We start from the raw sequence: 13,516 nt of genomic DNA, 5'->3' as shown, positions 1-13,516 counted from the left end.
TATTGTGGTACAATGTCAGAGAGATCCGTACACTTACACATAAGTAATTGTCCAGACACTACAAAAATGCTTGTTTTTGGCCCCTTATTCCTAAACTCTTGGCACCATAACCCCCAAAATCAATCCCAACCTTCCTTTTGTGGTATTAAACCTTCTTGTAAAATTTCATAGAGATCCATTTACTGAAACTAAAGTTATTGTCCAGAAACCAAATGTGTCTTTGGACGACGACGACGATGACATCATAGCATTATACGAACCCAAAAAAAATTTTGCGGTCGTACAAAAATAGATAGATCGTGTGATGCTTATCATTTTCCAATTCACTCTTTTCAAGTTTTGACCATATAAATCCAACCCTAAATGCCTTAAAAATATTTTTCTGAAAAACTGTTTTTATATGAACATGATGAAATATACTCATGATACTGTGTAGCAAAAATTGAAAGTGATGAATACTTATGGCCATGCACTGTTTATCCTTTTGCATTAATAGAACTTTTTCAACACAACAGTCAACAAGAATACTTGTCCCTATGACACCATGCCCTTCTCGCACTATGACACATTTCCATGTTCAGTCAACTGTGAAATCTCGGTCAAAATCCCAATTAGGCATGTACATGTATATGTGTTACAGTGAATTTGTAGAATTAGGGATTATGTATAATCACTGGTAACTTTACTGATTATATATAATTACTAAAATTTTCAGAAAATATGCATAAACACTAGACATGCTAGAAAAAATGTCAGGTATTGTACATACATGATATAATAACCATGATAACTGGAATGAAGAGACAATGAATAAAAGTAAAATAATTCATTCTATAAAATCATTATATTTAAACATCTAAGGAAACATAAATATCAAAATCTTAATCACAATTGCAATATTCTATTTATTTTACAAACTTTATTGATTCTTTTAACTTTTAGATAATTTTTCTCCATTCTTTTTTTTTTTTTTTTTTCATTTTTCTCTTTTCTGTATACTTTAGGTTTTTTCTCTATTCTGTATACTTTCATGACTGTAGACCCCATCCATACCCTCTACTATTGAACATTTGCTCTGCATTTGTTTTTGTTTTGCAACAACAAAAACCCTTAAAAAACCCTTAGCCTTCACGTCGAATCTGATTTTACAGACAGACCTGGTCTGTTAGTTTCTGACTAATTTGGTGTACACCAACCACGTGTTGCATTTTCCTTCTATGCGAGTATGTGTGTATGTGTAAGTGTGTGGGGGGAGGGGGGAATGTAGAACAGGGCGGATCCAGAATTAAATTGCAGAAAGGGGCTGCAATAAGATAAAAAACTTGAAAAGCCTTTGTGATAATTTGTGTACAAAAAACTGATCTATATAATGTAAATAAAGCGTATGTTTATTCCAATCATTCCTATTTATTCTATGAATGAATAAAATGCTCCGCTGGGCGCAGCTTGATACGACCGCAGAGGTCGAACCCTGAACAGTTGGGGCAAGTATGGACACAACATTCAAGCTTGATACAGCTCTGAATTTGGATTGTGATTAAATATTTGACACAGCATAGGTTTCTGACACAGAATGAATGTGGTCTAAGAACTTAAAAAATTTTCATTTACCTATTCAAACCATATATATATATATCATTATTATTTGCTTTTATATATAAATCAGAAATAAACAATTTAAAAGGGAAAATTTTAAAGAAAAAAAAAGGAAAAAAAGGAAAAAAAAATACCCCCCAATTTTTTGAACCCCCTTATGATTCATCACCCCCAAACTCAATCCCAGCCTTCCCTTTGTGGTATGGTACCTTGCAGTACAATTTCAGAGAGATCCATACACTTGAACACAAGTTATTGTCTGGAAACTAGAAAAATGCTTGTTTTTTGGTCCCTTTTTGGCCCCAAATTCCTAAACGTTTAGGGCAATTACCCCCAAACTCAAACCCAGCTTTTCCTTTGTGATATGGAACCTTGTAGTACAATTTCATAAAGATCCATACGCTTACACACAAGTTATTGTCCTGAAACTAGAAAAATGCTTGTTTTTTGCCCCTTTTTGACCCCTAATTCCTAAAATTTTGAGGCAATTACCACCAAAATCAATCCCAGCCTTCCTTTTGTGGTATGGTTACCTTGCAGTACAATTTCAGAGAGATCCATATACTTGAATACAAGTTATTGTCTGGAAACTAGAAAAATGCTTATTTTTGGCCCCTAATTCCTGAACTGTTGGTACCATAACCACCAAAATCAATCCCAACCTTCCTTTTGTGGTATTTCACCTTATGGTAAAATTTCATAGAGATCAATTCACTTAAACTAAAGTTAGAGTGCGAAAACCAATGTGTCTTAGGACGACGACGACGCCAACATCATACCAATAAACGACCACAAAATTTTTTTGCGGCCGTATAAAAACCTGTTGCTCAGGATGAGCAGGGTATATTTCAGATGCCAGAAATGACATGACTTACTAATATAACCGCTCAGACAGTCCCAGAACATGCAGTGATGCACACACTCTCATACCAAATTCCATCCTGCACCAATAATTATTTTTTCCACGAACGATTAAAAACTGAAACAGCCTTCCTCTGAGTATTGTGATGATGGATTCTACAGAGTCGTTTAAAGCAGCTGTCTCAACCTACACCTACTGGTTCAGTACCAGTTACCGTCAATAATTCTTTGTTTTTTTTCGAATATATTTTTACTGGGACTTTCTTTGAAAATATTTTTTGAACATCAAACATGTCAAAAGGGTTACCAAAATATATGTCAAATACCACATACTCGGACTTAAAATCATCTTGTAAACAATGAAAAGCGGTTTGCAAGTGTGCCGATTTTTGGGAGAAATTTTATGGTTACAAGGACCATGGCCAGTTACCATCGCTTAATTATCTGACCACTTAATCATAGTTAATATGAATATTAATGTCATATAAGCCATTTGATATTTAGAAGAGAAGTAGATTTGTTAAATAAACCAAAAAATGTAGTCATTACGTCCAAAAATTCTTAATCTTAATCTTTTCTTCCTTTTGCTAAATCTGATCTGACCATGAATTGTGTCACTTGAGACAAACAAAATACACTAGCTGTATTGAAAGGGAGCATAGAATATGATTTTCAAAGTATTAAATTTGTTTTGATTTTAATTAAAGAAATTTGTATTCTAAAGCAAGCTTTGATATATAATTTGTTTAAAAACGGCAAGTTTTCCAAAATCGAGGACGACAAAAAGTGATGATGTCATGTCCCCGCACGACGTGTTACAAAAACAAAACACTCGACATTTCATTGACTTAAACGGATCAAACAAAACAAAGTTTTTAAATACAATGTATGAAGCAATAGTATTTGTCTGCAGACAAAAGCAGTATGCCGAATGTTAGCAATGCTTCTGTTATTACATAAAATGCATGGTGACTGTAACTGGTCCTCGGCCAGTACGTACAGTCGGTAAATTTATCGTGTGTTTTTAAATAAATAAAATAAAAATGTGCACTATGTAAAAATGTTAGAATCAATTTTGTTAATAATTATAAAAGTAAATTTTCACTGTATACATATATATATATATATATATATATACCTCCCCACTTTAGCCATGCGTAGTACAAGTGACATAAAGGTGTCAGACCACCAATTACTCCCTCCAATTTAGAACGTATGTAAAAGTAGCCCTACTCTGACAAAAATAGTGCTTTTGATGTCCTTGTTTACTTAAACTAACCAACACATTTGCAGAAATGAAACTTTTGGTGAAAGAGAAATATATTTAGACCATTTTGAGCCCAAATTTACTTGTCTATGAGTTTGCATTAAAAATTGAGGATTAATGCACTCCATAGTATACTAATTTAAGATTTCCAAAAAACGAGCGGTTATTTTTGGAGTACCTCTGTTCGAAGGTCAGTTATTTTCTCAGAAGGCTTTAAAGGTATGTTGAAAATTGGCATGTAGAAAGCTGATACATGTACAATTCAGGATATACCTGGATTCTATGAAGTTAAACTTAAGGTAAAATATTTAGAAAGCTGTGAAAATTGCAAAATTTGGTTGAACAGATAGCAATGGATAGGGATTTTTAATTGGTGGTCTGACACCTAAACTTCAACGTGTTGAAGCCCACTGATGTCAAATTATGAAGGCGGTCACTACAAAGTACAAGTGGAAGTAGAAGTATAACGTCACAGTACCCAAATTGCAGCGAGTACCCAAATTGCACCTATTCAACAAAAATAGCTGAGGAAATCTTACATCAGTCAAGGATATGACTCTATAGGGTTATTAGAGAAAAATAACATACGCTTGTTATTGTGGACAAAAAAATCAAAGAACTGTGATAACATATGTATGTTACATGTTTCAAAGGGACAATATACATCATTAGTTTTGTGAAAATAAATACACGTTCTATTGATATTGCTACTGTCTTTATGTATACTAAACTATAGAAAGATATAACAGTTCATAGTTTGCCAATCATGCATATCACACCTATGTTATAACGGAAAAAATATGCCTGTAATAACTAAAGGGTGTTATTATAGCTTCTCTACATCACTTCAAAGCATTTGCTCAGACATAGATCATGCTCAATTAAAATGTATTTTAATTTATTGTAAGAAGTAATGATCAGAGCATGCTCATTGATTTACCATGGTTAATGAAAAATGTATTAATCTAAATTAATAGTTGGTTATCAAGGCTATGCATTTAGTTTCTGCCCAAAGTTTCAAGAGTTCCCTAGAGCCCACTAAAAATAAAATTATTTATGATTTATTTTACAAATAACAAACATATGTTACTACAGATTTAGTAAATTTAAGGATTAAAGAGTAGACAACTCATAAAAGTATCTGTAATAACACATGCAAGTTATTTTCTGTAATAACCCTATAGAGTTATATCCCTGACTGTACATGTTTTCTTTGAGACTAAACAATTTGTATTTTTAAGATTTGACATTATACACGTCTTTCAACATAGGTAAATATATTTAAATATACACAAAACGTTCACAGTATATATCAACAGGTGAAGCATTCACTGGAAAAAGTAAAATCTACAGAAACGTCGCCATGCGACGTTCACAAAAAGTTTTCTTTTAAAAATGAGCAAATAAAATATGTTACAGGCATCCATTTCTTAAAAAATGAATAGTAAGCATGGACTAATATCAAATTGTTCCAAATATTTGAAGAAACAAACAAAACATCTGTTATTCGATTTTTCAGGATGTGAATTTAAGCATGGATGCAATTTGGGTACTTCTCATTACAGAATCATGGATCGTTTGGAGGTCGGTTTAAACCCATTTTTCTATGATTCAATATGGATTCAAAATTAAATTGGTGTAACTATATAGTAAATAAGGATACGTCTACAAAAAGTCAAAATAAACACAGAATGGAAACTTTTGTCTGGATCATAAAAAAACGTAGTCCAAATAATTATGACGTCTTGAAAGGCTATTATATTTTTTTCTTTGACGCCTTACATCGTCTTGAAAGGCTATTATATTTTTTTCTTTGACGCCTTACATCGTCTTGAAAGGCTATTATATTTTTTTCTTTGACGCCTTACATTGTCGATGTAAGGCGTCAAAGAAAAAAATATAATAGCCTTTCAAGACGTCATAATTATTTGGACTAAAAAAAACGTAGACCTGTGAAAAAACTGTCAAAATAGGTGCAATTTGGGTACCCTCACGGGAAGCAAGTTAACTTGTACCATTGTAAACTCGTACCACGTAATTAGTACCAAAAAAGTTAACTCGTACCAACGTAAACTCGTACCATTAAAAATATATTAAAAAATACGAATGTTTTATGATATTTTTTTTTTGGTAAACTAAATAAAACTAGAGGCTCTCAAGAGCCTGTGTCGCTCACCTGATTCTACTTTGGTTTTGAAAATCATGTAAAAATAGATTAAAATCATAACAGATACCCTAATAATGAGTGAGGCCAAATTTGGTTTAATATTGGTCCTGTAATTTAATAAAAAAATCCTGGTAGCCATCTTGAACAGTAAATCGGCAACAAAGTAGCAACACTTAATCAGCACCTCATAAGAACATTAATGCCATGTTTTGGTTTCATTCCATTCAGTGCACCTCTAGAAGAAGCATTTGTATGTATTTCCCAAAGGGTCTTATGTTAAACATGTTAAAGGAAGTCCCCCCATTGGCGGCCATCATGGATGAAGGATCAGCTTCAAAATAAACAAAACTTAGTCAGCACCTCATAAGGAACATTCATGCCATGTTTGGTTTCAATCCATTCAGTATGTGGTTTTCTAAAAGAAGACATTTGTATGTATTGTCCATAGGGTCCTTTGTTAAACATTGTCCCCATCTGGCAGCCATCATGGATGATGGATCAGCTTCAAAGTAACAACACTTGGTCAGCACCTCATAAGGAACATGCATGCCATGTTTGGTTTCATTCGAATTCCATTCAATGGTTCTCTAAAAGAAAACATTTGTACGTATTTCTCGTAGGGTCCTATGTTAAACTAAGTCCTCCGCTGGCGGCCATCTTAGATTATGGATCGGCTTCATAGTAACAACACTTGGTCAGCACCTCATAAGGAACATTCATGCCATGTTTGGTTTCATTGCATTCAGTGGTTCTCTAAAAGAAGACATTTGTATGTATTTCCCATAGGGTCCTATGTTAAACTAAGTCCCCCACTGGCTGCCATCTTGGATGATGGATCAGCTTCAAAGTAACAACACTTGGTCAGCACCTCATAAGGAACATTCTTGCCATGTTTGGTTTCATTCCATTCAGTGGTTCTACAAAAGAAGACATTTGTATGTTTTTCCCATAGGGTCTCATGTTAAACTAAGTCCCCCGCTGGCGGCCATCTTGGATTATGGATCGGCTTCAAAGTAACAACACTCGGTCAGCACCTCATAAGGAACATTCATGCCATGTTTGGTTTCATTCCATTCAGTGGTTCTCTAAAAGAAAACTTTTGTATGTATTTCTCATAGGGTCCCATGTTAAACTAAGTCCCCTGCAGGGGGCCATCTTTGATTATGGATCGGCTTCAAAGTAACAACACTCGGTCAACACCTCATAAGAAACATTCATGCCATGTTGGTTTCATTCCATTCAGTGGTTCTCTAAAAGAAGACATTTGTATGTATTTTCCATAGGGTCCAATGTTAAACTAAGTCCCCTGCTGGCGGCCATCTTGGATTATTGATCAGCTTCATAGTAACAACAATTGGTCAGCACCTCATAAGGAACATTCATGCTATGTTTGGTTTCATTCCATTCAGTGGTTCTCTAAAAGAAGACATTTGTATGTATTTCCCATAGGGTCCCATATTAAACTAAGTCCCCAGCTGGCGGCCATCTTGGATTATGGATTGGCTTCAAAGTAACAACACTCGGTCAGCACCTCATAAGGAACATTCATGCCATGTTTGGTTTCATTCCATTAAGTGGTTCTCTGTAAAAGAAGACATTTGTATGTATTTCTGATAGGGTCCCATGTTAAACTAAGTCCCCTGCTGTTGGCCATCTTGGATTATGGATCAGCTTCAAAGTATCAACACTCAGTCAGCACCTCATAAGAAACATTCATGCCATGTTTGGTTTCATTCCATTCAGTGGTTCTCTAAAAGAAGACATTTGTATGTATTTTCCATAGGGTCCTATGTTAAACTAAGTCCCCTGCTGGCTGCCATCTTTGATTATGGATCAGCTTCATAGTAACAACAATTGGTCAGCACCTCATAAGGAACATTCATGCCATGTTTGGTTTCATTCCATTCAGTGGTTCTCTAAAAGAAGACATTTGTATGTATTTCCCATAGGGTCCTATGTTAAACTAAGTCCCCCCGCTGGCGGCCATCTTGGATTATGGATCGGCTTCAAAGTAACAACACTCGGTCAGCACCTCATAAGAAGCATTCATGCCATGTTTGGTTTCATTCCATTCAGTGGTTCTCTAAAAGAAGACATTTGTATGTATTTCCCATAGGGTCCTATGTTAAACTAAGTTCCCCGCTGGCGGCCATCTTGGATGATGGATCCGCTACAAAGTAACAACACTTGGTCAGCACCTCATAAGGAACATTCATGCCATGTTTGGTTTCATTCCATTCAGTGGTTCTCTAGAAGAAGTTCAAAATGTAAAGAGTTAACGCCGACGCCGGACGAGGACGGACGACGCCGGACGACGCCGGACGACGGACGCCAAGTGATGAGAAAAGCTCACTTGGCCCTTTGGGCCAGGTGAGCTAAAAAGTTGAATTACTTGAATTTTATACTAGATTTTAATGAAAACTTAGACAAAAATACGAATGTTTTATGATAATTTTTTTTAAGCTTTATACAAAAAATTAAAATATATTTGAATTTTATACCAGATTTAAATCAAAACTTAGACAAAAATACGACTGTAATTTCTTAATTACCATGCAAATTTATATATTAAATTCCTTTGATTGCGTTATTATTGGTTGATTATTAACTAATCAACTTGTTTAATTATATTAGCATGGTCATATTCTGCTCAAATGTGCTGAATATTGCATAAAAATAAATGTCATACTTTCTAACTGTTGGTCATAAACAATTTTAAACCTTTAAAACACAATAAATAAATTCTTTCATTAAATAAAATTCCTTTTAGAAACAATAGAAAAATACCCAAATCTATTCAATGTTACTGATTTGGAATGATTAAAAATTAAATCAAATAGTTGTCAGTAAAAGTTTAAAAAAGAGTCTATTCAAGGGAGACAACAAAGCCAATCTGCCACGGTTTTCTCTATCCAACTAGACAAGGAAAATTAGCTACAAATTGGTCATTGTAATTTCAAATTATATACATTTTACAGACTTAAGAGGTATTGAAAAAATTAGTATATATTCATCATTAAACACCATTTGAATGCATTTAAATAAGTTGGTACGGGTTTACAATGGTATGAATTTACCGTGGTACGAGTTAGCAGTGGTACGAGTTTGCATTGGTACGAGTTTTTTTTTAGTGGTACGAGTTGACATTGGTACGAGTTTACAATGGTACGAGATAACTATAATTCCCCTCACGTTAGTAATACAAAGCGCTATTCTATGGAATATTTGTATGCATATGAAACATTTTTAAATAAACATTACTTACTTACTTATCCTTTTATGGTAAAAGTGAAGGCGAATTTTTAAGGCCTACATGTAATGATGGTGCAATGTGACAGGGGAAATAACCTACTGATGAAGAAAGGGGAGATAACCTAATGATAATACGTCTAGTAATGGACTTCTGATATTATATAAGAATAAGGAGATGTGGGTCCGTGTCAAACTCCGAAACAGGAGCAGTGGTGGCATCATGCTTCGCTTCTTTACAAAAAAGGGAAGTATGACCCGAACGATAACGTTGAATGGAGTTTGGGTCCGTGTAACACTTAACAATTTAAAATTTTTAAAAGTTTTCAAATTTCAGTTTTTTTTTAATTTTTGGTCAAAGTTTTGAAATATCAACATTCCATTTTTTTTTAATTTTTTAAATTTCATCAAATATTTAAAATTGTAAAATTGTAAAACAAGCTTTTAAAATACTAAACTTAACGTACAGTTTTGATCATTTCGCCTTTTGAAAGTTTTTTGTTGATTGATAGCGTCGAAAAACTAAAAAAAAATCAGAGTCAGACAAAAAACCCTAACCCCCCTTGAAGTTAAATGGTTGCTTAGGGTACCTGTACAGTACGAAACGAAACAAAACAAAACAAAACAAAACAAAATATGACGAAACGAAACAAAATGAACATGTTTAATTAAAAATCAATGTAAAAAATAAAACAAGAGTCAGACGGGGATAAAAGCGGAGAAAAATTAAATAAAAATATTAAATATTTCTCAAAAGTGGAGACATAGGCCTAATTAAAAAAAGTAAACACTTTGATTATGATCATTCTTAAGTAGGAATAGAAAGAACAGAACGAATTGAATCATTTTTAATCATTAAAACAGAAATATTTGAAGAATAGGCTGTATTTCTTTTAACATCACATGCTATATCAATATCCTGAAGTGTTTAAGGTTTTACATCCATTAAAAAAGAACACAATTTCCAAACCTATTTAAAGCTGCATTTAAGAGATTAATTTTGCTTACAATAAAAAATCTTGTAACAGAAGCTAAGCGTTGCAGATAATTAATTCAGCACTATTTGGTTTCCACAATTAATCAAAAGATAACAGCGAATTTTGAATGTATTGGTCGTAATGGTCAACAACGAATTCTAGGTTGGGTAGTTTACTCCAAATTTACAATTGTGTTTGTTCCATATTTTTGCCAACAGCTTGATAAAGCGCTCATCATTTAGGAGAACAGTAAAAAATGACCAACTCGCAATAAGCCGAATAATGTGGTAAGACTGAGTATGTAAATATTTGCAACTGTACTTTAAGCAATACTGAATGAAACAAAATGGTTCAATACACGTGTATTCCCTCAAATTTGAATTCAGATTTTTTTTCGGCTTCTTACTATTTGCATCCATGTCGGCAAATAGATAGATAAATAGAATCATTGAACGTACATTTTGAACGCTCATCTTTAGTCTTTTATCGATTTCATGACGATCATATATTGCCTTTTATTATTGATTTTAAGTCCAAGTATTGGTACGGTAGGTGAAATACTGAATCAGTGGTGTCGCAATGAACGTTGTGCTTGTCTGGAATATGGAAGGTTGTGAATTGGATTGCAGTCTGATCAAATCATTTCTTTTTTATATTAGGATCTGCGTAACACTGCTTATCCGATATACACGCTGCTTTTAAGAGTAAGACCAAATATTAGTAGCCGTGGAGCCAGGATAAAATAGAACACGAAAAGGCTGCACTACCTAAAAACAATAAATTAATTCCACAAAAAAGACAAACAAGACATTCAAATTCGAACAGCTTCCAAATTCCATCCTTCAAAACACAGTACAGAAAATAATCCCTTTTTCTAAGATCTATAACCGACTGGAACAAACTACCTGATAACATCATTAATTGCACATCAGTAGACTCTTCAAATCTTCAATTTCAAAGCATCAATATTAACTCAACTATTACATCAAACTAATTATACATTGCATTTTTCATTTTTTCATTTTCCTCTATTTTTAATTTGTATATATATATCAATCTATGTCGTGTTGTAAGCAGAGGCGGATTTAGAGGGGGACCCAGGGTGCCCCTTCCCCCACCTTTTGTGGGGAAAATTTGGTTGATTATATAGGGAATCATTGTAGCATGACTGGAGCGGGCCACATCTTAAGCAGTCAGTCCCCCCCCCCCCCCACCCTTTATGAAAATTTCTGGATCCGCCACTGGTAAGTTATGCTCCTGTGACATAATCTTCAATTTGTTGAAGGCGGTCACTATATGGTAGAAGAAGTAGAAGAGAAGAAGAAATAATGTTAAGAGGTAGACCACTAATATCCAACTCTGACAGCGTGATAGTCTTGTGAAAGATAAATACATTCATACCACATAAACATAAACATATCACGTAAACATTCTTTTCAGTCTTAATATCCATGTAATAGTTGCCGCTTTACATTAAGCGCCCTTCTATTCATATGTAGCTGTGGGCATTTTTATTAACGCGTGTCATCAGATTTGATTACATGATCAACACCTTGTTATTTATTTGAACGATTAAATTGTAAGGTAGTTTTGATAATGACATATTTTTTTGTGTTGTCATCAGTTTAATGCGTATGCGATATTTTCTCCCTCTTGGAGATGCTTAGCCTGTTGCCCAATCCAATTGTATATTTGTAAAAGAAAAACACATTGTTAAACAAAACCGAAATTCAACTGATATAATGTTTTAAAAGTTCACATCACCGATATACATATTTGTAAGTTGAAGTGACCAATCTTAATGGTACACTGTTTTGGTTGTTTTTTTTTCATATTTACTTTTTCGTTTACCGTTTTAGCATAATTTTGGTCGTTGGTTGTCTCATTTAATCATGTCACGTAACACAGTAGGTATAGTGTCCGGCTAATAGTAGATCGATTTACTGCTATTTCGCAAGTATAATGGCTTTTATTCATGACTGTTCATTTTATTCTGAATACTATACATATTTAAAGCACAAACTACACACAACTTCATTCAGTTTCACTTAAAATTCAGCGTTTTAAATTGTCGGTTTTTTTTTCGAGAGCAACATTTAAAACGTCCTTGAGTTTCACTTAAAATTCAGCGTTTTAAATTGTCGTGTTTTTTTTCGAGAGCAACATTTAAAACGTCCTGGTCTTTTAACAAAGTGGCCGGGTTTTTTTTTTTAAAGAAAATGTGAATAAGAAAGAAATTCTTGGCATTTAAAACAGATTTTTTTTCTAGATTATAATTGTAATTTAGTGATGAACAATATTATATATTATATTACATATTCTCATTAATTACAAAACATATTACAATATTTATCAAATTTAACCCTTTTCAATTTAATGCTTATTTTCTTTACTGAAAACATTTTACAATAACCTTGCAGTATTACGATGTATAAGAATGCACTGGCTGCTTTTAAAAACGGTCTTTAAAACCGAGTGCAGGGGACGCATAATCTTGATGACGTCTAAATCCATTGGATGCTGGATGTGTATTGATTAATATTTTAGTCTTAGATGTATGATTTTTTTATTAGTTGTTATAGGCTTTGAACTAGCTTTTTAAATTTAACTTTGAATTTGGGTTTTACTCAACTCAACAGCAACTGTCAGTTACTGCGAGTATTCTTATATCTGTATTTAGTGTCGTTTTGTCGTGGGGATGAATATGTACCCTGCCACGTTCACTCTGTGTTTTTGTTAGATGTATTTTTGCTTTGTATCCATCTGATAAGTTAAGTAAGCTCTTTTCAACTGATTTGTAAAGTTTGTTCATATGTTGTACTGTTATACCACAGGGGGAGGGTTGGTGCGTTCAAACTAGTTTAACCCTGCTATATATTGTGTGTGCCTGTACCAAGTCAGGAGCCTGTAATTCAATTTTGTCGTTTGTTCCTGTATCATATTTGTTTTTCGTTCATTATTTTGTACATAAATCAGTTTTCTCGTTTGAATTGTTTTACATTTGTCATTTCGGGGCCTTTTATAGCTGACTACATGTATGCGGTATGGGTTTTACTCATTGTTGAAGGCCGTACAGTGAACTTTAGTTGTTAATTTCTGTGTCATTTTGGTCTCTTGTGGAGAGTTATCTCATTGGCAACCATACCCCATCTTCTTATTTTTAAACCTTTGTTTTGACAGTCAATACTATTCTATGATTGATATATATTACAATGGCGAACCCCTGAGTTTTAGAAATAGGGGTAAGAAAACTAAGGAATAGAAGTGCAAAATCCGAAAAATTCAATATAAACTCAAATATTCTATACTACAAGAGGCCTCGCAAAAATAAAATTACAATAGCAAAAACCTTAATGCGCCCATATACTATTTCCCTTTGACCATAACGTTTGAATTGAA

General features: G+C 33.6%; 1 protein-coding gene across 3 annotated transcripts in view; it reads right to left on the bottom strand.

The window, feature by feature from the left end:
* The window catches only part of LOC127726711 (uncharacterized), an 85,870-nt gene extending 76,640 nt beyond the window's left edge, over positions 1-9,230 (bottom strand). For 2 of the 3 annotated variants that reach the window (XM_052234176.1, XM_052234178.1), the window contains exon 1: positions 9,161-9,230. In XM_052234176.1, coding sequence (XP_052090136.1) covers position 9,161 — 1 coding nt within the window. In that variant the 5' untranslated portion in view covers positions 9,162-9,230. Of the gene's footprint in view, positions 1-9,156 lie in introns of all 3 variants that reach the window. The other variant, XM_052234177.1, reaches the window with a different exon arrangement.
* Positions 9,231-13,516: the final 4,286 nt, after the last annotated feature.

Source organism: Mytilus californianus, unplaced genomic scaffold (assembly GCF_021869535.1).
Source record: "Mytilus californianus isolate M0D057914Y unplaced genomic scaffold, xbMytCali1.0.p SCAF_18, whole genome shotgun sequence".
Lineage (NCBI taxonomy): Eukaryota > Metazoa > Mollusca > Bivalvia > Mytilida > Mytilidae > Mytilus > Mytilus californianus.
The sequence above is the reverse complement of the archived record's forward strand: the minus strand, read 5'-3'. Positions and strand labels throughout refer to the sequence as shown.